This window comes from Andrographis paniculata, unplaced genomic scaffold (assembly GCF_009805555.1).
Source record: "Andrographis paniculata isolate CXL003 unplaced genomic scaffold, ASM980555v1 Contig83END, whole genome shotgun sequence".
Lineage (NCBI taxonomy): Eukaryota > Viridiplantae > Streptophyta > Magnoliopsida > Lamiales > Acanthaceae > Andrographis > Andrographis paniculata.
In genome coordinates this window covers 1,254,635-1,282,416 of record NW_026137621.1, presented here as the reverse complement: position 1 = coordinate 1,282,416, position 27,782 = coordinate 1,254,635, and the positions used below count along the sequence as shown (strand labels likewise).

At 30.2% G+C, this 27,782-nt stretch overlaps 2 protein-coding genes across 2 annotated transcripts; both read right to left on the bottom strand.

Annotated features, from left to right (window-relative positions):
* Positions 1–1,274: 1,274 nt before the first annotated feature.
* LOC127241782 (glycine-rich cell wall structural protein-like) lies at positions 1,275–1,958 on the bottom strand. The gene is made up of 2 exons (XM_051260993.1): positions 1,776–1,958; positions 1,275–1,663 (listed from the first exon to the last, which is right to left on the bottom strand). Exons 1-2 carry the CDS (start codon positions 1,873–1,875, stop codon positions 1,467–1,469), a joined length of 297 nt encoding a protein of 98 aa, XP_051116950.1. The 5' UTR covers positions 1,876–1,958; the 3' UTR covers positions 1,275–1,466.
* Positions 1,959–6,059: 4,101 nt separating this feature from the next.
* Positions 6,060–6,782, bottom strand: LOC127241639 (uncharacterized). Its single transcript, XM_051260782.1, has 3 exons — positions 6,720–6,782; positions 6,388–6,445; positions 6,060–6,205 (listed from the first exon to the last, which is right to left on the bottom strand). Exons 1-3 carry the CDS (start codon positions 6,780–6,782, stop codon positions 6,060–6,062), a joined length of 267 nt encoding a protein of 88 aa, XP_051116739.1.
* Positions 6,783–27,782: the final 21,000 nt, after the last annotated feature.

Genomic DNA, 27,782 nt, shown 5'->3' with positions numbered 1-27,782 from the left:
CGTAGTTTTGCATTGAATTGTACATATCTATCAAATAGATTTGATGAATATGACTTTGTATGCATTAAGTATATATATATTGCTCGCGGAAGCCAATTATTGCCCTTATCACATCACCCATACATACATATATATATATATATATATATTGTGGGGTAACATTAATGCACCCATTACTATTTATTTGAACCTTGTGCACAAACTCTCACGAAATAATTTGTCTCAAAATAAAAGACACCGGCATTATCCGGTCATAAAAAAATATTAATCCTTTCTCCGGTAAGGGATAACTTTGTAGTGTGGGGATGAACTCGTGACTGTGAGGTCATAGGTTCAAATCCCGACGCCTCCACATCTTGTCTGCCACACATGGTTAGTATGACTTGCTTTATCAGGCCTAATTTGTAAACTATTAGATTCGGTCAAAAGTTTATCCAGAGTGCACCCAAAAGATAGCGACCGTAGATTCTCACGTTATAAAGAAAAAAAATACTGAACCATTTGTCCGATAAGGCCAGGATGATTTGGTACCACATATTTTGCCGTCTTAATATTTTATGATTTAATAATCTCTCTTATTTTAGGCCTTCATTATTGTATGTACATTTCATACAACCCTTATTAACTTAACTCCGGAAAACACAACATTATGCTGACTAATTTCAATAAGCACATTATAAAGATATACACAACGCGTAGTTGCTGTTGAAATAACTTGTGTTATGTATATCATTAGCATATGTCATTTATGTATGGTGTTGTGCATGCTTTTATATAATGTGTTGAACTATGACATTCCTTGTGTGAATCGTTATCATTTACTATAAGTTTATATGCTATATTTATATTATATTAACATAAATTTTGTATTACATGTTTATTTGATTATATATTGTCTAATTATATTTGATGTGCTGTCAGCACCATGCAGAATATGATGATTCAGCATACTAATATCAACCATTATATATGGGCATGGGTAAGCTGTTAATCCGGTCAAGTCAGTATAATACTGATTTAACCGGATCTGCATATGTCATAGGGTTGATTATGATATATTTATACATATTTTAACATATTTATAATACAATATATATTATATTATAATTCAATATATATTATTTTATAACACAACATATGTTGATTTGGTCAAATCAGCATTATACTAACTAGACGTATAAACACATGATCTGCAACCCTTATATACATATATATATATATATATATATATATAAATGTAGGTATTTATATATAAGGAAATGAACATACAATAATGAGCAGCCTCTCAAACTTGATGAAATTAAAAGAAGTGTAACATTACAAAGTGAAGACACAAGATTGATGCATGGATGACCATAAACATACAGATCCACCTGTGGTTTACCTTATTCAAGATTCACACACCAAGTTCTTCTCTTCTACAATTTTAAAAAGCATAATAGTTTGGCACAGATTTGGGTTTCATCTTAGTTCTGTGGCTTGGCTTGAGCATCAAACTCCGCTTTCTCGGCGGCACTGCAGCAGCGGTAGCCGCAGCGATAGCGGCAGCCACCACCCCAGCCTCCGCGCCGAGGGTATCCTCCTCCATATCCACCACGGTAGCCACCGTAACCCCCGCCGCCACGCCCTCCATACCCTCCCCACTGGTCTGTTTTCTCCTTACCTGAGAGTTTCAATAACATTTAAACATAAATCTGATTTATACTTACTTCACTAATTAATATATATAGTCTCAATGTATCGATCAAAAGAAATCTTAACCCTAATATACTCACCTGAGTCGGTTTCAGCCGAATCCCGTGCCGTCGCTTCCGAGACAATGAGGACAAATGCAGCCAAGAAAAGCACAAGGAAAATAATAGATTTAGAAGCCATTGTTGATTTCTTAAGACTTGCAAGTGTAATAATATATGAATACTTTGTAGTAGATATTCGATCTTGGATGGAAAATGTGCTTCATTTGGGGTTCCATTTATAGGCAAATAATTTTTAGAAGATGATGAGATGAGAGTGGAGAGTAGGGACAATAGTTTTTGGCTGTTGTGGTGTGCAATGAATGATAAGGAGCCCACACAATATTGTTATGAACAAGAAAATTAAATAGTTCATTGCATTATTCAGTATCAAGTTACTTCACTAGCTATATATAGTGTCTACTAAGAAAAAAGATGAATGAGTTTAGTAACTTTTAATCTCAACTGTGTTGAGTTAATTATATTTGTTTCTGATTTCATATGATTAACATTTTAAGTTTTGCATGAAGCTCGACATGAATTAATTAATTTGGAATCATACTTTGTTAGGGTAGTGTAGTATGAGGTATAGAAGGTTATTCACAACATTAAGCTTGTGTGTTAATAAGCTTTAACTTTGCCGTTATGGGCTTTTGGATTGTAGACCAACCGACCATTTGATAAATAATACTCCCTCCATCCCCGATATTCTATCATGTATACTATAAATAATGAATTTTATAAACGATATAATTAGTAAATATAACTAATAAATATATTAATAAAAGTAATTATACTATAATACAAGTCATTAAAGATTAAGATAACTAATCAAATTAATTAAAATTAAAGAACATGAACATGTGACGTGGGGCACCGGTTGTAATAATAATGATAATAATACAACGCAAGTCTTTTTTTTTTTTTTAATAACGTGGGAACCCGCAGCCGCTACCCGAAAGTGATACCGGGTAAACTTCCGACCGGATCTAATACTCTGCAAACTAAGCCCGACAGACAAGTCACACTAGGCGAACCATATGTGGCAGTTGGACCTGGAGGCGTCGCGTCGGGAATGGCTTATATATGAATGATTTTGGGAGTTAGACGGCTTCTCTTATTTTGTTAATGACAAGTTGTATTAATCTTATTTCTAGAATTCCTAGATTGTTTTGGCGCAATGTTAGCACCTTTTCATTTGATGATAACATACATATATATATATATATATATATTCTGTCTTTTTATATTTGTGTTTGAAATTATAAAATTCACATAGTTATTTCAACATTTTTTAGACATCCCGTATTATTAAGGGTATCAAATCAGCTTTTTTGTTTTTGATTTCATATGAAAAAAAAAATTCATTATTCAACCAACATAATTTTTAATAAAAATACCAAATACATAATTTTTAATAAAAATATAATTCTTTTAGAAAAAATCAAATTAAAAACTTTCTGAACCAAGAGTAAAATAAAAAACTCAATTTCAAATTTAAACCAAGGAAACTAAATTTTTAAGTTTGTAGATATGTATATATATATCATTATCCTTATTTTGGGCTTATTTCTTTTCAAATTTAGGATTTCAACTCTATAACTTCTTATAATTTTATTGATAATAAAATTTTTCATATTTAATAGGTAATTTCTCATATTTTTTACTATTTCAATTTTAGTGGAAGGGCGTAAAATATAAAAATAACAGATATCTTTATTATATACAATATGTGCTATTTGAAATAAAGAAATATATTATTTGTACATAATTACAACGTGTGTTGTATAAGAATGGTGTATTCATTTTACATTTTATAGGATTTTATTGGATTTTAAAAAATTTATAAATTTATGTGATTTTCTAAATCCACATGGTATACGTGGATTTTATTTATTGGTTTAAATGGATTTTTATAAATTTGATTGGATTGTTTATAGATTTATATGAATTTTATAAATTTTGAAATAATTATTTTTATTGATATATATAATTTGTATAAATTTATATAAAAAAAAAACACATTTGTAAATAAAAAATTCAAATAATGGAATAAAAATACAAAAAAATGTAATAGTAAAAAAAATACATTAAATTATTCATTATTTTCATCTTCATTCTCGTCATCTTTATTTCCATCACCATTATACCCCGACCTCATTTCCCATATAGTATTAGCAATACTCATTCTATATGTATTAGCTTCCATTCTTTATTGTAATTCACTTTGAGAAAGAAATTTTAAATTGTCATTTTTCACATCAAGATGCGGAGAATCTTCATCTTCATACACAAGCAAACACTAACTCTGCTTGTGTTTGAAATGAGAATGGACGAACGGTTTTAAAAATTATAAATCGCGATTTAAAAATATCAAAAATTCTCTCAATCACATTTTTTAATGATGCATGACGAAGATTGAATAACTCACTTGCATTTTTGGGATGACGACCTTGACCACCAAAATCTTTTAAATGATATCGAACACCACGTAATGGAGCTAAAAATTGACGTCGGTTAGGAAATACACAATCCCCAAAAAAATATTTACCTAAAAATTAATATTAAAAAATAGTTAGTTTGTCACTATTTAAAAAATATATAGATATATAATAAAAAAATATGTTATCTTGAGGCACTTGAAGTCCATTTCTTCATGTTGCATCATTTAAAAGTGTTGAATCATGTGTTAACTCTTCCCAACCACTAAGCACATATATAAACTGCAAATCAAAATTACAAGCAGCTAAGATATTTTTGATTGAACACCATGACGATTATGAAAACTGCTTACTTCAAGACCTATTACCTTTGCCGGAATATGAGTTCCATCGATAGCTCCGATGCAATCCTGAAATAAATGAAAACTTATTTTAAAAAAAAATACTACAATATTAAATTTAGGTTATATATAATATTATTAAAAAGATTCATACCTTAACGAAATGGTTAAATCTTGTATTTTCTTGAATTTTAGCAGACACCCTGTAGATGGCTGAATCATCAATTATGGTACTATAGTGTTCAACGCCTTTAAGGTTTTGTTGAAGTTTCGATTTGTAGCAAAATGCGAACGACCAAATCTTTTCCGAACATTACCATATCGATCGTTGTGTCCTACAATGATCAAGAATGTTGCCACTATTTCTTCTACAGATATGTATTTGGTATCTTCCAAATAAGTTTTCTCTCTGATGATAGTGTATAACTTTAGAAATGCATCTGGATATATCATATACAACTGTCGAAAACTTTGTGGATCTCCTTCAATCTTATCACGTAAAAAATAATATTCATTTTTTGTAATTGGTCGTCGCTTTAAATGAGCTCTAATATGTTGAGATGTTATAGTAATTTTTCCTAATAAAATAATCACCACGTTAATTGCCAACATTAGGAGCCGGGTAAACTGTTTTTTTAGTCCCGTAACTGGACCCTCTTATCATTTTAGTCCCGTAAGTGGAGCATGTCGCAAACTAGTCCCATAAGTGAAAAATTTTCGCTGTTTTAGTCCTCCGGCGCCGGAGACACCCGCGTGGCTCGCCGGAGGTGACTTGTCCGCCAGGTGTCCCGCCAGGTCAGCGTCACCTGGCGGACACGTGGATTTATTTATTTTTTTCACTTTTTTTAATTTTTTTAAAATTAAATCAAATTAAAAAATTAAAAGTATATAAATAAAATTAAAAATAAGTTTTAAAAAAAATTTTAAAAAATAAAAAAAATAAAAAAAATCCACGTGTCCGCCAGGTCAGCGCCAGGTGTCGCTGACCTGGCGAACACGTCACCTCCGGCGAGCCACGCGGGCGTCTCTGGCGCCGGAGGACTAAAACAGCGAAAATTTTTCACTTATGGGACTAGTTTGCGACAGGCTCTACTTACAGGACTAAAATGATAAGGGGGTCCAGTTACAGGACTAAAAAAACAGTTTACCGTTAGGAGCCTTACATTTTCGTAAAACTACATCTCCAAATCCGCTTCAATTTCTTCTTCAATCTCTTCTTCTTCAATTTCTTCTTCCGTGTTTCACAAATTTTCATGCTTTATATAAAAATAGATGGTAAGTAAAATAAATTAAACCACATATTATAAATTAAACAAATATATCTTTTTAACGCAAATTTAGAAATTCCTATATTCAAATGTATACAATTTAAAGAAATATATGACTTAACTAATAAAAAAAAATATGAAGTTTATTAATTTCAAATATGTCAACAAAAGAAAAGTCTTAAAAAGAATTTAAACATAATAGTGATTATAAAAAAAATTCTTAACAAAATCTCAATAAAGTATAGCATATTATCTAGTATATTATTTAAATAATCATTACTCTCTAATCTTGTAAGCTATCCAATTAGCTATTTCTTCGATAATCATCTTAAAAAATCTATCTTTTTCTGACTTGGTGTCAAGAAAGTCAAATGCTTTCAGACGAATGTCTTCTTTCAAATTTGGGATCTCTTTGATAGCATCTCAAGTTGTATATGTTTATTCTCTTTCTCTAAGAGATTATGAACTCCTTAAAAAATGCTTGTTAGTTTTTTAATGTCTCCTACGAGCTCTTTCTGAAGAATATTTTCAGTAGAACAAGATTTGCTTCACACTGAGCTCTACTTCTTTTGGGTTGACCTCTTCTTTGATTTGAAGCTCAGACACTTCATGTAACTCTGAACATGGTGTAGAACGATATGATGGATCATTTTCAAATAGTCCTACATACATTTCATTTTCAGCATCATAATTCAAATCCTCTATACGTACATTTCTATTTTCATCATCTCCTAATATTCTTGCATTAGTAGCACTACCCAATCCAATAGATTTTTTTTTCCAACAACAACACCATTTCTTACCGCAAGAACCAAGTCCTCATAATCAGAACATTCCCCATAGTGCAAGCACGCATCTTTATTATAATAAATTAATGCTATAATATTATTATAATATGATGTTTAAAAAATTTACCTCTAAGTGCCCATCTCATACTTCATCTGAAGCTGTAAACTTTTTAGTGGTTTTGTCATACCTCAAACCAGAGCTAAACTTCATAAGATTTGAATAGGATATCCAACGGTTTTGAAACCATTTGAGGCGGCTTCGGTAATTGCTATACGTTTTATTACAATGAAGTCTTTCATTAAGAATAAGAAGTATTCTTTTTTCCAATGTTGCTTTGGAAACAAACACCGTTATTATCACGCCATCCCCGAGTCGCAACATCAACAATGAGTTCTAACAATAAATCGCTTTGTTCCTTAGTCCACTGTTCGTATGGTGTTTTTCATTTTGAGCCTTGTTGATAATCCCTCATAATAATATACTATATTAACGATACAAAGTAGCTTATTAAGATATATACATAAATAATTTAATACTTTAATTTGTTTTCTTATAAAACATATAACTAGACACATTGCAAATAAATTGTTAAGTAATTAAATAAAAAATAGATATCTCCTTCTTATAATTTCTACATAATAGACCACATAAAAAATATAGTAAATAGTGTAACAATATTGAATTGAATACGACATAAGATATTTTACAAATATAAAATATATAATTAACAAATTATAAAATATCAAAACAGATTAACATGTGCAGTAAATACAAATGCAACCGATCAACAACATGAAAGCAAAATCAATTTTTTCATGGTTTGATTTTGGTTTTATTATTTATTGAATCATAAATAATTTTCCCTTCAGTTTCAAACCTACAATGGTTTTCGGATTTCAAATACTGAACCGAAATTGATTTTTGCATAGTTCAATTTCAATTTTTATGTTCTCGAAATCGTAAACTGTCGGTTCGAATTGAAATATGTTGTTTAACATTTATTTATTTATTTAGAAAATAAAAATATCTAAATATTACTGGAACACTAGAGAAGTGTGAAGAATGAAAAAAAATCGATGCACCAATCGACACCAAAAGAAGTTAGTGCAATTGACACAAAGAGGAGAAAACAAAATGGTGCACAAAAGCAATGTCAGCAGTAGCGACTGATTATGTAAAATGACAAGCGGCAGCAACGAGTTTATTAGGTTTGTAAACATATTTTATAAGTTACACAAAGCCTTGCGACTCCTCTTTGTGTTCCACCGACCAGCGACGCCGCCTACCGTCGCGCTCAACCCAAGCTACCGCATTCGACATCTGACCAGCGTCTTCCTCTCCATCAGCGATGCAGCCGCATTGCCCAAACCGCTAGCCCCCGTGCCTAGCTACCTCATGCCGTTGTGACCTCGCTTTCCGTGCCTCCAGCCGCTCCGTAAACCGCCGAAGACCACCGACCTAATCTTTAATCCTTGATTGGGTAATATTTCTCATCTCTTTGTTCTAATACTTTTAATTCAATTGTTGGAAAATTTTCACTAGGGCTATTGTGATTAGTGTTTGAGATTGCAAGTTGGATTTGAATTTGTTGAATTCCATGAATTTGATGTGAATTTAGGTTTTAGGATTAGTTCGATTCTAATTCAGTTTTGGTGTATATTGTTTGGGTTGATGCTATTGGTGTTATGAATTGATGCTATTGATAATTGGACGATTGCTCACCATTTGGTAAAGCTGGAATATATGGGTTAGGTAATTCAAATTTTGGAATCTTAGGCAAACCTGTCTCCAGCAGCAGACGAGCGCCCTCTGCTTGCTACCACTTTCCTTTTATGCCAAGAAGTAACATGATGATAAGACAACTATAGCTTCCAAGTGCCATTACTCACTGCTGCTAAACTGAGGTGTATTTTCTTCAAAGAAAAACAATATGTTTACTTTTTCTTGATGCATTGGTTGTTTACAACAATGTGACATTTATAGAAACTTGATGATGAGAGCCCACCGGGGTGTTATGCATTTGTTGTTAGCAAGGATGATGAGTTAGTTCAACCCCCTTATGGCCATTCTTTTCCAATGCATCCGTAATTTATTATTATTTGTTCTACATCTTGGAAGTTTTATTATTATTATTATTATTATTATTATTATTATTATTATTATTATTATTATTATTATTATTATTATTATTATTATTATCTGCTGGTGAATTGATTTAGGAAAATTAATTTCATATACATTTTTTTCATGGATTCAAAAGGGTTGATAAGAAAATCCTTGTGTCTTTGTTGTTTATTTACACATGTTGTTGTTTTTACTTATTCGATCTGCTTAAGATTGTAAATATGATCTTTGCACTGCAGTACAATTGCATCAAATTTATTTGGCTATTTTAGTGGATGTATTACTCATTGCTTAGAAGTTTGTATAGCATCAAAAGATAACTATTCAAAGAGAGCATCTCAGTTGGTAATAATATTGTGACATATTCAGTTAGGTTTTGTAATGAATTATGGATTTCATGACTCATATTCTTCATTTTATTTGTTTATCCTTGCATATGATATGGGTTATGTATATGAGGTTTGTATCTAATTTGGAACAGGAATTTGAGCTAAACTTGAGCAATTTTGATTGAAGTTCCGCTCATGAATTTATTTTACTTTGTTCCAGATTTAATTTGCTTCCGTTTTTTCGCTCTTTGGAAGTGTGGATTTGTGGTGTAGAATATGTTATCGTGTATGAATTAGCTATTATTTACTAAAATTTCACTTTTTAAACATTATTTCTTTGTTATTTTCTCTAAACTCTCTCGATGACTTGTAATGCATGATGCCATGCTTCTGTTCGTCTGGTATATAGGGAGACGTTTCTGCTAAGCAAGAAAGCACTGCCTCGACTGTTTTCTTATGATGTATCAACAAATTCAATTAAAAAAGTGATGTTTTATTCCTGTTAATTATGCATTGTTATCTACCAACAGATTTATTCTATAATCATTACTGGATTTCTACAAGGGCGCAGACATCAATACTTGATTAATCATAGCAAATTTTTTCTTACAGATTTGATTAATCACGGCAGTATGGCTATAATTGACATTATTTCAGGTATGAAAATTATCAAAATCACTAGGAAATATTACTTTCATATAGGTAGTAAAGCAAAAGTGTAATCAAGCTTGTGTTTTGACAATTCAGTTGTGGAGATTGACTTTTCTTCATTTGTTGAAGTAACCATGTCTGAACTTATCGCTAGCTGAAGTCCAACTTATTATTTGTCAATTGGTTGTACAATAGAAATTATTCACTAACTTTATGGATTGCTTGTATTGATGATTTCATAAGTTTCTTCACATTGAGTGTAATGGGTAATCATTATAATGACCTGTTTTTATATCATGAGCTAGGCCAAGTGAAAGGAGCTACATGCATCTATTTCTAATTTGTGGGTCTTTAAGTTTGTTGGTTGATTTATGAAAATCCAATCTACTGCATGGATTTATTTTGTGATTCTTGACAATGAATTGTTTGCTTTTGCATTATTTTGTTTGTGGGAATTTGTCTGCTCAAAATTTATGGAGTTTGGTATTTACCTGTATTGTTTGAACATGTTTGTCTTGGACTTGAGCATAATCAATTTATATTGCTCAGAACTCAGTTGAATGCATTGGAGAATAACATCATGTATATGCTCAAGAATCAAGCCGATTAATTACATCAATAGTTAAAGAAATGGTTCCGTATTTTTTAAGCTAAAACCTTGGCTTGACTATATCTATAAATTACTTTCTTTTAGTTATCAGAAAATATAATATATTTGCTTACGGTAAAGTTTGAGATATCTTGAATACTGAAATGCTACTTAATAATCAATTCAATACTTCGCTCTCATGAGTACATGATATTTAAATCTATGTGCATCACAGGTAGACAGGCTTCAGACGTTGTACAGAAGTTGGGAAGAGGACCCGGATGTTGAGTTTGTAGTTTTGAAGATTGTCTTTTTACCTCCCAAGTCACTTGTATTTTATGTTCTTGTTTTCGCCTAACATATGGTTGGAAAATTTTGAAAGGTAGAGAGACAAGGCATTTGCAGCTGGTGGTGATATTGTGTCCATCTATAATATGCTGAAAGAAGGTAGAATTATAATTTCATTGTCTATTATTCAGTATTGCGATATTTTTTTTTATAGTTGGATTATTCAACTAATGAATGTGTTTGAGTGGTTTCTCCTATATGCATTATAGTCAAGGGCTCCAGTTCGGTAGGATGCTACCTTTGGTTAACTGTTTTATGCCAACACTTTTGGGTTTGGTAATAAAGAGAGGTCATAACTTCTAAGTGAGAATAATTTTGTTGCATTTTTTCTGTTGTCCTCGCCTCTTCTCTTATTCATTCCATCAATTTTGTAAAAAATAATTATAGGTTATGTTTTTGATTAATGCAGGAAATCTAGAAGCTTGCAAGCATTTCTTCTGGATAATATATAGTTTTATATACTTTCTCGGTATGCATTTGAAGCCACATGTGACCATCTCTTAGCTCATGATTGTTTTGTATATTTATTAATGCTGCAGTATCGATCATCCGCTTTAAGATAACCAAAATTTTGTGAGTTGCATTTTGTTTTTGATGATATGCACATGTTGTCTTTATATGTACGTAGGTTATTCCATTAATATAGTAAAGATTTTTTTCACAGCTGCTACCGTTCCGGAGGCTGCGTTAATTCACGAACGATATCTGAAGTGCAAACACTCTGTGAGTTGTCCACATCAAGCCAATCGACTAGACATTCAAGGATGTACGTAACCATTTTTATAACTTTCTATTAGATTATAACTTAACCAACTCGCAAGTAAATTCTTATATAATTTTTCACTATGTTGGCAGCTCGTTCGTCACGCGTAACTGCCTTGTATATTCACTTTGACGCTGCATGGGGCGATGCAGCGTTATTTGTAATTCTATGATAATAACTTTTGTTTGTGGATTGATACTGACTAAGTCCTTTACATAGGTTGAACTTGCATATGTTGTTTCCTTTTATGTGTTTGTTGCTATGCTTTGCCTTTGAATTGTATTTGTTGGTTGTATTGCGAACTAATTATGTTCCTAGAGAGTGCGTACTTTGTGCTACTAATGGTTGTATTGCGAACTAGTTATGTTTTTCGGTTCCGATACTATTTTTTTGTTATTACTAAAAAAATAAGGATACTCTTTTTGTTGCGAGATTGTGTTCGTTACAAATACCACTACAAAAAATTATGAATGTCATTTAAAATATTTTTCTGACAATCAGTTTATTGTAACAAAAATTATACCGTAACAAAAGTCATTACAAATGCATGAACATTTATTGTAACGACACATTTATTATGAGAAACATCCGCTACAAATAAATAAAAAAACATTGTTAGTGTTACAAAAACCGTTACAAAAAGATTTCTCACGCGCGTTGACCGTTTACTTTTTGTTACAGAAAATGTCGGTACATAGACTTTTTGTAACTCGAGTATATGCACCGACCAAAATCCGGTACAAAATCGTTACAAATAGCTTTTTATAACGAAAAATGGCCATTTGTAGCGGTTTTCAAGCCGCTACAAATAGCCATTTTTTTGGTAGTGTATATATATAATATAATAGGCAATATTACATTAATGTAAAATAAAATATATATAACTATATATTGTATATTATTAATAACGTGTAATTAATATAAAAGAATAATATTTTTATATATTAATATTTTAAATTTTATAATTTTAATTATGTTATCATTTATTATATTAATTTGTTTAAATTTTAACATAATTTTTTTATATGTGTATATGTATTATTAATGTAACAAATTTAATGTAAAATGACGATGAGATATAATGGATATAGAGAAGAATAATATTTCATTGCCTAAGGAATTCGGCTTCAAATCCTCTCCATATTGTTTTTAATTAAAATTTATTTACATATTTTTTATGCAACATAAAATAAGAATTAATAAATTAAAATTTTCAATTAAAAATATATATTTCCAAAAAATTTGGTATAATTTGCTATTATATTTTATTTTTTATAATTATTATCATTTTTCACTAGTCTATTTTGAAATTATTATTATTTTATTAAAATATTACATAATACTATCATAATATTTATCACTTCTAATAAATATAATAATAATAATAACATATTTTTAAGAATCCATCAAATCTCTCTTGATCAGAGTGTACACTTTTTTTTCATAACTTTCATTTAAAATCCAATAAAATTCATAAATTTTTAAAAGACTTTTAAATGTATGAATTGAATACCTCCAGATTTTAAAAGAATACATCCCCCTATCTCAATTTGAGTAGAAGGGCATAAAATATAAAAATAGCACATGTCTTTATTTTATACAACATGTATTATTTGTAATAAAGATATGTGTTGTTTGTTCATAATTATAGAGTATGTTGTATAAGAGTATGTCATGTGTTAAAATGAATTATTGTATGTGGAGTCTGAGTCTATATTATATGATGTTAGCTTATGTGTTATGTTTATATTATATTAATATAAATGATATGTTGTCAATAGTAATATCTTGTGCTTTTTGTGAGTTTATTGGGTATTATTTAATTAAATAATTAAGTCATTAAATAAAAAGTAGATATCTCCTTCTTATCATTTCTACATAATAAACCACGTAAAAAATATAGAAAATAGTGTAACAATATTGAATTGAATACCGCATAAGATATTTGACAAACATAAAATATATAATTAACAAATTATAAAATATCAAAACAGATTAACATGTGCATTAAATACAAATAAAACCGATCCACAATATAAAGCAAAATCAATTTTTCATGGTTTGATTTTGGTTTCAGTATTTATTGAATCGTAAATAAATTTGCCTTAAGTTTCAAACCTGCATTGGTTTTTGGATTTCAAATACTGAACCGAAATTGATTTTTGCCCAGTTCAATTTCAGTTTTTATGTTCTCGAAATCGTACACTGTTGGTTCGAATTGTAATATGTTGTTTAACTTTTATTTATTTATTTAGAAAATAAAAATATCTAAATCTTACTGGAACAGTAGAGGAGTGTGAAGAACGAAAAAAAATCGATGCATCAATCAACGCTAAAAGAAGTTAATGTAATTGACACAAAGAGGAGAAAACAAAATAGTGCACAAAAGCAATGACAACATAGCGACTGATTATGTAAAATGACTGGCAGCGGCAGCGATTTTATTAGGTTTGCAAACATATTTTATAAGTTATATATATTATATAATAGGCAATATTACATAAATGTAAAATAAAATATATATATATAAATATATATTATATATTATTAATAACGTGTAATAATTATAAAAGAATAATATTTTTATATATTAATATTTTAAATTTTATAATTTTAATTATGTTATCATTTATTATATTAATTTGTGGTAATTACAACATAATTTTTTTATATGTGTATATGTATTATTAATATAAAAATTTAATGTAAAATGATAATGAGATATAATGGATATGGAGAAGAATAATATTTCATTGCCTAATCGTTTTTAATTAAAATTTATTTACATATTTTTTTTATACAACAGAAAATAAGAATTAGTAAATTAAAATTTTCAATTAAAAATATATATTTTCAAAAATTTTAGTATAATTTGCTATTATATTTTATTTTTTAAAATTATTATCATTTTTCACTAGTATAATTTGAAATTATTATTATTTTATTAAAATTTTACATAAATATTAACATAATATTTATCATTTCTAATAAATATAATAATAATAACATATTTTTAAGAATCCATCAAAATTTCTCATGATTAGCGAGATTTTACAGTGTATAATTTTTTTCATAATTTTCCTTTAAAATTCAATAAAATTCATAAACTTTTAAAGGACTTTTAAATGTATGAATTGAAAACTTCTAAATTTTAAAAAACTTTAAAAGTCTAAATTGAATACTTCCAAATTTTAAAAAGCTTTTAAAAATTTAGATTGAATCTTAAAAAATCAAGAATACATTCAAATTTTAAAAGTCCAATAAAATCCTAAAAAATCAAGAATGAATACACCTCCTATCTCAATTTGAGTGGAAGGGCATAAAATATAAAAATAGCACATGTCTTTACTATATATAACATGTGCTATTTGTAATAAAGATATGTGTTGTTTGTTCATAATTACAGCGTGTGTTGTATAAGAGTATGTCATATGCTAAAATGAACTATTGTATGTGGAGTCTGAGTCTATATTACATGTTGTTAGTTTATGTGTTATGTTTGTATTATATTAATATAAATGATATGCTGTGTGCTTTTTGTGAGTTTATTGGGTACTATTTAATTAAATTCAGGATTGTAGCTGTAGTCCAATTTGAGAATTTTTTAAGAGAAAATATGAATTGTATTATCTAAAATGAATATATACACCAATATAAAATAAGATGAACTGAGCCTATATTTGTTAGGCCTAAATTAATAATAATACAAATAATGTAATAACAATATAACTAAAACCCTCCTTGAATTCAAGGATGGAAAGTGAAGATCAATCCAGCTTGTCTAATAACAACCCGAAACGGTCAAGAAGAGGAGAATTAATTATATATTCATATTTTGATTTGCAACGGAAACGGGAAATAGTGGCATAATCCAATGAGAAATATTTTGTCGAAAGAAATGACACTCAAGCTTAACATATTTGGAAATTTCACTCAAGCTCAAAATATTTGGTACAATAATGGATCTATTATTATGGACCATCTTCGTAAAACTCTGGCTATCAAAATAAAAAGCGGTAGAAGAGGGCTAATGCATACGACGATTAGTGAGTAACCGATGCAATCACAATAGCTCTGTTGTAGAGTTAGCGAGGGCATGATATTCAAACTCAAAGCTCGATCTAGAAACAAAATTCTATTATTTTGTGCACCAAGAGATGAGAGAATCGTCTAGAATGAAGTAGAACCTAGTAGTGGAATGACGATCGGTAAGATCGACTGGGCATCAAAGTAGCCGCTAACTATCAATGAAAAACAAGTCAAGAAATGTAAATCATGTAAGATAATACCATTTACATAGTGAAGGATATGTAAGATTGTAGAGAGATGAGTGGCCATTGAAGCAGCTATGAAGAGCTATATTAAGCTTAATGTTAACAAATAGATCAAACTCCCACCAAGCTAAAAATATAGTGTAGCATTGACAAAAGGAGAACCATCATACAGAGTAAATCGTATTGTGTAAGAATGTTGTGTAGAGGTTGTTAAACAATCAGTGACACCAGCCTGAGTAATAAGATTGTATGCATACTTAGCTTTAGAAGTAAAACCCATAAGAAGAGTTAGAGACCTTTAGCTTTAGAAGTAAAACCCATAAGAAGAGTTAGAGACCTCAAGCACCGAATAATAGCAAACTAAACCTAAACTTTTCATCTCAAAATGTTGATGTAGTTACGCATGTAGATCATAAATTTCAGAGACATCATCCCCGTGATGATCATATAATCAAAATGAACCAACAAACTAACAATTGAATATGACAGAAGATTAAGTAAACCAAAATCAGGACCACTTGCATTGAAATCGAACTTCAACAAGGCAGAAATTAATGAGGCATACCAAGCACGGGGTGTCCGTTTCAACTTATATAAAGTTCGACATACGTGACAAACCTTCATAAATGAGGAGAAACCTAGAGGAAAAATCATATAAACCTTTTCAGTAAAGTGCCATGCAAGGAATTTTTTACATCCGACTGAAGAACATACCAACGACAAATTGCATCAACTACAAAGAGATAAGGAACAATTCTAATTCGAGCAATATGAGCAAAGGTCTCGTCATAGTTGACTATTCTTGTGAGTATCCTTTAGCCACCAAATGAACTTTGTAGTGCTCAATAGAATCCTTAAACTATGTTATGATCTTATAAACTCATTTTCACCATATAAGTGTCTTGTTAGAAAGAGGATCCACAAAACCCCAACTAGGTGTTTTTGAGAAGCCTACAAGTTCTCAACCATAGCTTGTTGCTACAATAGATTAATAATACTCACCTCCTGAAATGATCTAGACTCATTATAAGATAAAATAACATAATAACAATGATAGTCAAGATGGTAAGTGTAGGTCTACTTATATTAGCGGAGCGACAATGATTAGGAGTGGACTCAGGAAAAAAACATACGAAGGATGCATGCTAATCAAATTCAAGAGACGAAGGAAAATAAGATCGATCAATGAACTGTGAATTAAAGGAGGTAAAAGTGTTAGCAAAAAATATTTGATGGAACATAAGAGACAAATGAAACGAAATGTAAAATTTTGATAAGGTGAAGAAGAAAATATATTCCAAAAACATGTCAAAGATTAAGATAGGTATCCTATTAGAGAGACGATTCAAACACCTAAAACCTTTGTATTCTATCTCATATCCCATAAAACAACATAGACAAGCCATAGGATGCAGTTTGTTCGGCTCATGAGGTGGAAAAAGAACAAAGAACACACAACCAAAGAAATATAGCATATTATAACTAGGGGACTATCCATACAATCACTTGAAAGGACTGACATCATACACAACAAAAGAGAATAATAACTTAATACTGTAAACAACATTCAAGACTACTTTCCCCAAAAAATGATCAAGACAGTTAGCAAAAAAAAAAAAAAAAACAGAAAAGAAAATGAGGAACATGAACAATATTGATAATGTGAATTTGTTTGCCAATGTGTTTGCCTTCTATCATCCCATTTTTTTAGGAGGTATAAGGATAGGACCACTAAACTACAATGTATTCGGAGCAGAGAGAAACTTTATAAGAGTCGAGTCACTATACTCACAACTATTACTAGTAACATGATATTAACAGGACATGAGAATTTGGTGCAAATCATCTTAACAAACTAAACATATATATAATGGGTATTTCAGAATAATTTTTCAAAAAATAGACTTAAGTAAATCATAAAGTTTCATAAAAAATTATAACATAATATCAAAAACATTTAACGGCGCGACAATAAGGGATACAAAATATCATAGTGTATTAAAAGAAAAGTGTTAATAAATGGACAAATAAAAAGTATTTTTTTTTTCAAAAAAAGGAATATTGACTTAAAAGATCTTTATATGCACAAACTAAAATATATTGGAAAACACACGATCAAAGCAAAGATGTCATTGGAAGATAGATTGGTCAGAGGTGAGAGTTGTAGAAATGGATAAGAATGAGGGGCACGGAAAGAAACAAGTTCAAATAACTGCCCTATCTTATAGCCCACTTCGAGAATCTAATCTATCTCTAAATTTTGAATCTGCACGCTAAAAGAGATAAAGATAACATTAAAACTTTGTTCAACTAATTAACCAATAGAAATAAGATTTAATGTAAAGTCAAAAATGTTGTATAAGTCATGAAGGTATAGGAAAAGGAAAAACACAAGACTGGTGTGACTAACATACACAGAAGTGTTGTTGGTAGTGAGAAAACACGAGACGAGACACGGGAGACAAATTATGTATTTTGAGGTCATGTGGTAGTAGAAATCATAATTGAAAGACCAATGAGATGCTATTGGATTGATAAATTTTGTAGGATTTGAATGAATAACATATTTGGGGATATCGTCTAAATCTTGAGGGCGTAAGACATAGTATATTTGGTTATAATTATAGATCTAAAATTGTAAAATTCTTAATTGCCAAAGTATTATAATTATAGATCTAAAATCGTGAAATTCTTAATTGCCAAAGTAAGTGAGTATCTATTTCATCTAAACATAAGTATGTAAAATAGTATATAAATGATTCATAAGATCTATACATATAAATGAAGCCATTGTAACTATTGTAGTAAGTAGCAGTTAGTTAGGATATATCTTAATTGATTTTAACTGAGATATTGTTGATAACGATCAATAATGTCGAATTGAAAAAGATTTATATGCTTTTGAATCTTATTCCCTTGCCTTCGATTTTGGGCATATGATATCTTCATGTGCAAATTAAATTTTATTTGTTGGAAAGTGGGATTCTGTTTCATACTAGTGCATCATTTATTTAGGAAATTTCCCAAATTCTGTGGCCACTGTATTTTTAACTTTTTATCCTAAATATTATATTACAGTTAATTCAAAACTTTTTTATTTTTATTTATTTATTTAATAAAAATTAATATTTTCATATACATTTAAAATATTTTATACTTTTATAAAATTCATTTATGTTAACCATAAATAAAATATTTATATTTTTGTATTTATTTGTGTTATATATAAACTTAATTCTTTACACAATGATATTTAGTGTATAGGTTTTATTGAAGTGTAGTATTTAAATTATTAAAAAACATTTTAATTTCTTTTAACTATATATATATATTATCATGAATTGACTATTATTGAAATAAACCACATATATTATCAAACTTCCAATTTAAAACTCATTTAGTAACGAAAAGCAGCCTTAAAGTCGAATGAATTTGTAGGGTCTCTATAAGCCTATCTATTAATTTTTATGACAGAAAATGAAAATTAATTTCATATAAATGTGATGAAAGGAATTGAAAGTCAGACAATGGGTTAGGTGATGATGAACTAACCTTCGTTGTAACGAAGCCTACAAAATTAATGAAGAAAAAGATTCACATTAAAAAGTTTTGCAAATAATATAATAGAAAAGTTGAAGCAAACGTTTAAACATAGTGAAAGAATGAGTTTTTGAACAGACAAAGTTTCATTTCCTTAGATATTAAATATTTTAATTTTAAAAATCTCAATCACCGATCGAAGTGGTAATATATGTTTCGACCGTAATGATATCGGCATTATGATTAAAATGACAACGGAAGAATAGTAACTTAAACAATAGACCGGATTCTCTATCCATTAATACACTCTATCTCCCTATATATCCTCACACACGTGTGTTTATATTATACATACACAAGTAAACACACTATATCCCTCTATCCCCACACACGTGAGTAGTGTATATATATATTATGTGTGTGAGAATATGATGATAAAATTTATTTTTGGGAAGAGGATCCATTGAACAAAATTAAGCATGGTTAAAATTCTTAAAAAAAATAAAATTGTTAATAAATATGGTAAAAGTAAAAATTTATAAGAGAATATAAATAATTATAAAAATATATAATACATTGATTTTATAATTATTAATTTAAACAAATTCGAAATAGAGCTAATTTCGAAATGATTTATTTATTTATTTATTAAACTTGTAACCCACCATATATTTGGCTGAATTTAAAATCTTAAAATCCATAACTCACCACGGACATGAAAAAATTAAAGTTGAACCCCTCGTCAATAACACTTCAATCCATTTTTTATTTTTTTTTAAAAAAATGACCCAAAGTCCTAACTATTAGATTAGTATTATTATTATTGAGATATAAATATATGACAACGAAATCACATACTAATGTTAGTTAACAAATCATTTATACTAATATAATACAAGGATAGCATATGAATTAACAACACACAAATAACTAGCAAACAATGTGAGACACAATACTACGAATTAATTTCGTTGGTTAGCTACATCAGCACTCAAATTCCTTCGCAGTCGAAGTATATATTTTATTTTATACAAACTCTTGGTAATGTTAGTGACAACACATCATTTATATTTCTATAATATAAACACATTACATGAATTAACAACACATCATATAGTTTCATACAACATGCAGCAGTTCATTTCGGTACATGATATACTTGTACAACATACGTGTAATTATAGACAAACAACAAATATCATTATTACAAACAACACGTGCTGTTTTTAATAAAGATTTGTGTTGTTTTTGTATTTTATGAGTGCTAATTTTGATTTTGAAAATCAACACCGTACTGATTTTTCCAAATCAGCACTGTAACCTTCCCCCATATATATATATATATATCTTAATAAGCGGATTGTACTTGATTTATTTATTCATTTGATATAAACGTTTTGTTTTTCATTTGATATTCAACAAAATGATTTAAACACCATTGACCTCTAATTTTTTTTTTTAATTATTTCTAGGGTAAATTATTTTTTTAGTCCTGTACCTTTATCATTAAGAACTTTAAATGAACCATCTCTGAAAATAGTCCCGTAAGTAAAATTTTCGCTAAAATGGTCCTCCGGTGTTGGACTCGCCACACTGGCCCGCTGTTGCTGATGTGGTGCTGACGCGGTGCTGAAGCAGCTGACATGTCATCGCCATGTAGATTCCACATCGGATGACCATTTTAACGAACAAATTTTACTTGTAGAACTATTTTTAGACAAAGTCCATTTAAAGTCCTAAAAATGATAATGGTCATATATGGGACTTAAAAAATAGTTTGCCACGTCATTTTGTAAAATAAAAAAAAAAATATTCACATGTCGTTGACGTGGCATGTATGTGGCGATGACATGTCAGTCGTGTCAGCGCCACGTCAGCAACAACGGGATAGCGTGGCGAGTTTAAAACCGAAGAACCATTTTAGTGAAATTTTTTTACTTACGGGACTATTTTCAAATATGGTCAACTGCGGTTGTGTTTGTTTGGGAGTTTAGATTTTGAATTGTAAGTCGTATAATGTGATATAAATAGGTATTGATGTGATATTTTGAATGTAAAATTAATTTTTAGTATAATATAAAAAATAAAAAGTGTTTGATTTGATGTTTTTGGGGGAAAAAAATTTGATGAATAGTAAGATTTTGGCAAAATCCTACAAACGAACACAATGTTAAAGTACTAAAATGATAAAAGGGGTCAAATACAAAACCAAAAAATAGTTTACCTTTAATTATATTATAATTTGATTTTATAAATATTAATTTTTACATACCAAATTCATATATTTATATTGCATAATAATAGGTAAATTACATCAGTGCTATGCATGATGAACTGATATAATTGCTTTGTGTCTACCATTAAGCCAAAGAATGTTGAAGAAGTGCTAAAAGATGAGCATTGGATCAATGGTATGAAAGATAAGTTGAATCAGTTTGAAAGAAATAAAATATGGACGTTGATGAAACAACCAGATGACATCAATGTCATTAGAACGAAATGAATATTCAAGAACAAATCTGATGAGAAACATAATATTACAAGGAATAAGACTCGGCTGGTTGCAGAGAGGATATACTCAGATTGTTTCTTGTAATGAGATGTTTGCCACCGTTGGGAGAGCCGTAAGATTAATTCTTTCAATTTTATGATTACTTGGACTTTTTTTTTTCTTTTTTTAAATTTCAAATGGATATCAAAACTGCATTTTTGAATAGTTGGATCAATGAGGAAATATATGTGGAACAACTTAAAGGATTTAAGGATCCCTTTTATCCGAATCATGTCTACCGATTGGGGAGAACTTTGTATGGATTGACACAAACACCCCATACTTGGTATGATCAATTGTCTACCTTCTTGATTGGAAAGGAATACACCAGAGGATCCAAAGACAAGACATTATTCATCAAACACAAAAGTATTGATGTTATGATTGCTCAAGTTTGTGTTGATGATATAGTGTTTATATCTACGACAAAGAAGTTGAAGGATTAATTAGTTGAGTTCATGCATTCAAAATTTGAGATGAGCAAGATTGGAGAGCTGACATACTTCCTAGGTCTGCAAATCAAGCAATGGCGCAATGGCATATTTTCGAATCAAACTAAGTATGCAAAGAACATGATTAAAAAGTTTGGGATGCAGAGTTCTAAGTGACAACAAGACAAGTTGTCTAAGGATACTGAAAGAAAAAATTGTCGATCAGAAGCTCTACAAGATTATTATTGGAAGTATATTGTATCTCACTGCTAGTAGACCCGACATCGCATTTAATGTTGGTGTTTGTGCTCGATTTCAATCATCCCCAATGGAATCCCACTTGAAGGCAGCAGAACGAATCTTGAGGTATATTCATGGAACGTCGATTATGGTATTATAAGATATCATCACTTGATCTAATTGGATTCACTGATTCCGATTGGACCAGATGCTATGATGACCGAAAGAGTACGACGGGAGGATGTTTCTACATTGGTGAGAATTTGATAGGTTGGAGTTCAATGAAGCAAAGTTCGATTGTTTTATCTACTGCTGAAGCGGAGTATGTAGCAGCTGAAAACTGTTATACGTATTTATTATGGATTAAGCAGAAGTTGACTGATTATGGGATTGAGAATGAGTTGTTTGTACTGTGGTGTGACGACACCAGTGCAGTTAATATCTCAAAAAATCCAGTCCAACATGGTCAAAAAAAATATATAGAGATTTGATACCATTTATTCGAGAGCTCGTGGAAGCTGAAGTGTGCAAATTATTGCGTATTAGAACTGATTTTCAAAAGGTAGATATCTTCACAAAAGCCTTGGGTTCCGAACGGTATGAAAAATCGAGAAGGAAATTAGGTATGTGTTCATACCTTAACTAATTCAAATTGTTGAAGGAATTATGTCCAATATTCATGGGATTTTATTTGGATATATTTTGGAATATTGGATATTTAAAAGAAAGGAGAAAAACGTGGCTTGATTTTATTGGAAAGGAATTATATAGGCTTTATAAATTATGCAATCTGCGCACCTTGGGCAAAGATATCGATATTGACACTACCCTCTGACACACTCACGCGTTTGTTCTGATTGAGTGTGTTATGGTGGCGTGTAAAGGGTTTTGATACACCCTGTGTCTATATCAATTAGGGTTAGAAATTGTGTGTATCATCCCTCATTTCTCCCAAAAATTTCGAAATTGTGAAAAACTTTCTCTCAAAATTCAAAATTGGTGAAAACTCGTTCGGGAGGTGCATCCTGAGATGTTAAGCCAAAGATATCATTGAAGAAGAAGTCTGGTGCTTATAAGAAAGGAAATAAAGAACTGAACACACTATTCTAGTTCTTGAACCATCAATTAATGTGGAAGTATAGAATAACCTGTTCGTGAGGTTGAGGTTCAAGAAACCACTGTTGTTCATGAAGAGGAAACTACTTTCATAACCTCTGGAGATCGTCCTATATATGAGGGAGTTGAAGGGTATATTGAATAAAATGTTATTGTTTCCCAAATCGATCTCAACCAAAAAGCAACGATGGAAACTGGAAATACGGGTACTCAAGATGAAATTGATAGGATCATTGATGAAATTGTTGAAGAAGTTACTGGTGAGGAAGAAGGACATGCATAAGAGGTTGTTGTTGGTGCTGAAGGAGATGTTGTTCCAACTAATGGTGGTGCAAATGATATACAACTGCAGAGGATGCCCCTGTTTCTACTGAAGCTGAAAGTGAGCAGATTCCTGAGCATGTGACTGGAGTTGTGCCTGGAAATGATAACCCAAAAGAGACCCATCCCGCCGGTGCGGAAGGTGAGCTGAATGAGACCGGTGATGTTGGTGAGGAACTTGAGGCTATGACTGCTAAAGGAGTCGGAGATGATGTTCACATTAAGCATCAAGAGAAGGTCGGAGTTCGATATGATGAAAGCAATGAGAAAGATATGGACCTTGATTCTGTTAGTTTGTCCTATGCTCTGGACCGTCTTTGGAAGGGAAGTTCCGATGATCATCGAGAGCCGATCCTCAACCGGAGCCGTCTCATCCACCGAAACAGAGACTTCAGAACTCGAAAGCTCCTGTTGGAGTTCGGGAAGAAAAAGCCCTAAATAAGACATTATTATGCCTCCGGACGAAGGTATGCACTTGAAATCCTTGCCGGTAGAACCTTTATTGTTGAAGCTCAATTTGTTCGCAAAGCATATACAGAAATTGGGTTCCAAGCTTTTCTGGAGGAACATCATTTGTTGTTTTGGAAAAATGGTCTTGACCATTATTGTCCAAGATTAGTGAAGATGTTTTACGGTAATCTAAGTGGCAAATTGTTGGATCCAACCTCTCTTTGGTACTATAAAGTTTACATGTGTGGAAAGATGTTGGAGCTCAGTCCCGTAGTGCTCAATCCACTGTTTATTACTGTCTGCCAACGATGTGGATAAGTTGTTGTTCAAATTGCTTAGGAAGTCAAAAAGGGAGATTGCACAGACAATTTCATCTAGGAATGTTGTTATTTTTTGCCGTTCTGGAGTAACTACAACTATGTTTACTATGAAGTATCAATGTTTATTCTGATTTTGTGGATGCAATGTATACCCGACTATAAACAACATTACCATCAACCATGACATGGGTACATTAATTTATTCCATTGAAAATTATTTTGAATTGATTAATTTTGAATTTTTGGTGGTCAAGAAGATGATAGATTTTTGTTTGGATTCGCAAGTGGAGTGGACTCGATTGCCCTACTCGGGTTTGATTAGTTTGTATCTCTTGTCCTACGGAATTCACCCTGAGCCGAAGGAAGACGTGTTTGTTATCCAATCTTGCCTGGCTCAATCCAATCTGAAACAACACCACAACGATTTTTTGCATAGTGCCCCTTTAGATGCTAAAGGCAGACTTGCCCGTAAGGAATTTCTCTAGGATGTGATGAAGGAGCATACTGTGTTTTCTGCCGCCTTGATTGAGCAAAAGAGGAGAATTTCTCAGGCCTTGCGACTATTGCCCCGTTCTGGTGCCCCTGGAGAGGAATTGGAGAAAATCCAAGATGATGACGATGTTGTTGATGATGAGGCGTAGCCCTGACCCAACTCTTTTTGGCTATGGCTGCAATGCAAAGGGGAGTGCAGCTAAAGCAAGCCAAGGGGAGCAGGTGTTAAGGGGGAGAGCCTGATGTTTATTGGTTCATGTTTTATTCTACCTGGTTTATTATGGTGATATTTTTTGAATTGTTGGTTGTAGAAACACTCACTTGATTTGTCCAAGCCGTCTGTGGCATGTGTTATTGATGGCTTGTAATAACTTGATTGAACTTTTCTTTCTCATACCTATATGTTTGAATGTGTGTGGGTAGTACTCTGTCTTGCTGCTTAGTATGCCTTGTCTCTTTGCCAAAAAGAGAGAGATTGTTATATTTAGCAAAAAGCCAAAACTCTTTTTCGCTGTTTTGGTAATAAGCATACATCAATCAGGTTGTCGCAGTAGCTGTGTGACCAAATAGCCACCTTTGGCTAGGTCAAACATGTTGGACATTTAATGTATTGGAAAAGATTGACTTGTCCCATGTAAAGGATGTACAGAAGATGACACTTGCGTGTTGCACTCGTCCCGGAAGACATTTATTATCTCGTACTCGTTGTCATAAAAAATACAAATATATTTTTTTATTATTGAATTAAAAAAATAAAAAATACATCATATCATATCTATATTTGACAAGAGACTTAATTCGTGCACTACAAATTTTCAGAATTTATTTTTAATATTTTAATAGTTTTAAATAAATATAAAATTATTTTAGATAACTAAAATTTATTGAAAAAAAAACTAGGCTAATAGAATTAGGGTTTGTTAGAATGATACAGGGCTAGATTGGGTAAATTTAAATTATAGAAAGCTTAATCTAATAAAATATTAGGATTGGATTGATCATAGTTGAAGAGATTAAATGAAATAATCAACTTAAAAAATGTTCACAAAAAAATAAAAATAAAAAAATAAAAAATGAGAAAATAATTTACATCCGAGACTGCATAGATTTGGAAAACATTGATTTCAACTTTGTTATCGGTGGGATCAATCAAAAAGTTTCAGGGAATATTTGTGATTAGTTGTTGTTTCAATCCAACGATAGGATTTGTGATTGGATATTCGTAGTTCAACCAGAATTTTACAGAACGTGAAAGATTTTTTAGGTTCGTTTTCTTGATCTTAATTTTGTGATTTTAGTTGGTTGATTGAGTGATGATTGATACGTATTTATATGTACTTGAAGAGATCTTATATACAATTTGATCATTTTTTTGATCCGGTTGATTCATAATTATTTTCTTTATGATGAAAGGTTTTCCACATTAAAATTTATCGTATTTTTTTCATATTTTATTTGCGAATATTATTTGTTATCGTTCTTCATATTCTTGCAAAAAAAGAAGATTGTGTTTTTCTATTAATATATATAGAGAAATTCTTTTAGTAAAATATTTTGTTTAATTTTTATAATTTTAGACTTGATTATAGAGAAATTAACCATCCTATTATATTGGTTCTATTATTCTTATTATTATGTATTTTTTTTATTTTTTTTTTGTTTCCACTACAAGAAAAAATTATTTTTGTAACAAAACTTTTTTATCTTTAAATCTATTTTTTCCGTTACTAATGACATTAGAGACGAAATTAGGAATGGAATTACGTTAGCTACATGAACTTTAGGGACGGAATTCCGTTACAAATATATTATTTTATTGTAGTGTTCTACCGATAAACTCTAATATTTCACTACAAAAAAATAATATATTTGTAACGGAATTCCGTCCCTAAACTTCACGTAGCTAACGTAATTCCATTACTAATTCTGTCTCTAATGTCATTAGTAACGGAAAAAGTAAATTCAGAGACAAAAAAATTCTGTTACAAAAATGATTTTTTCTTGTAGTGTTTATACCGTGATGCAGAAAAAGAAATCGCCGAAAAGGTAGAAATAAATAAAGAATACAATGTATATAAATTTAAAAAAAAAACTATTACAGTTTAGAGTATAATATTACGATATTCTTTTAATCTTATATGTTATGTTCAAATCAAAATATTTTAAATTTCTATTTTTATTATGAATGAATCAATAAGGAAGAAAGAGGAGAATGAAAAGAAGAAAAATAAATAAATAAATAAATAAATAAGAGATAAATAAATGATGAAAATCATCATGTATGATATTTTGTTTTTTTATTTAATTAATTAATTATAATTAATATTATGTCCATATTTTTTAAAATTGTCCATTGTGTTCTTTTTATTTTTACTAATTAATTTTTAATTTTTATGTATATGTATTTTTTTTCTAATTGGTTTGGTTCTAAATATTATAATTAGTATATTTATAAATTTTGTAGATTGTGTCCAAATTCTGAGTATTTTAATTTGAAAAATATGGTAAGAATTTCATACAAAACATTATACTAATATATATATATATTTATATTTGTAATTTCAATCTTATGTATTTTTTAAAAAAATTAATTTGATTTTGAATAAATCAAAAAATATTATTAGTCTCTTTAAAATTAAAATTTTTATTTTTGTCTCATTAAAAAAAATTA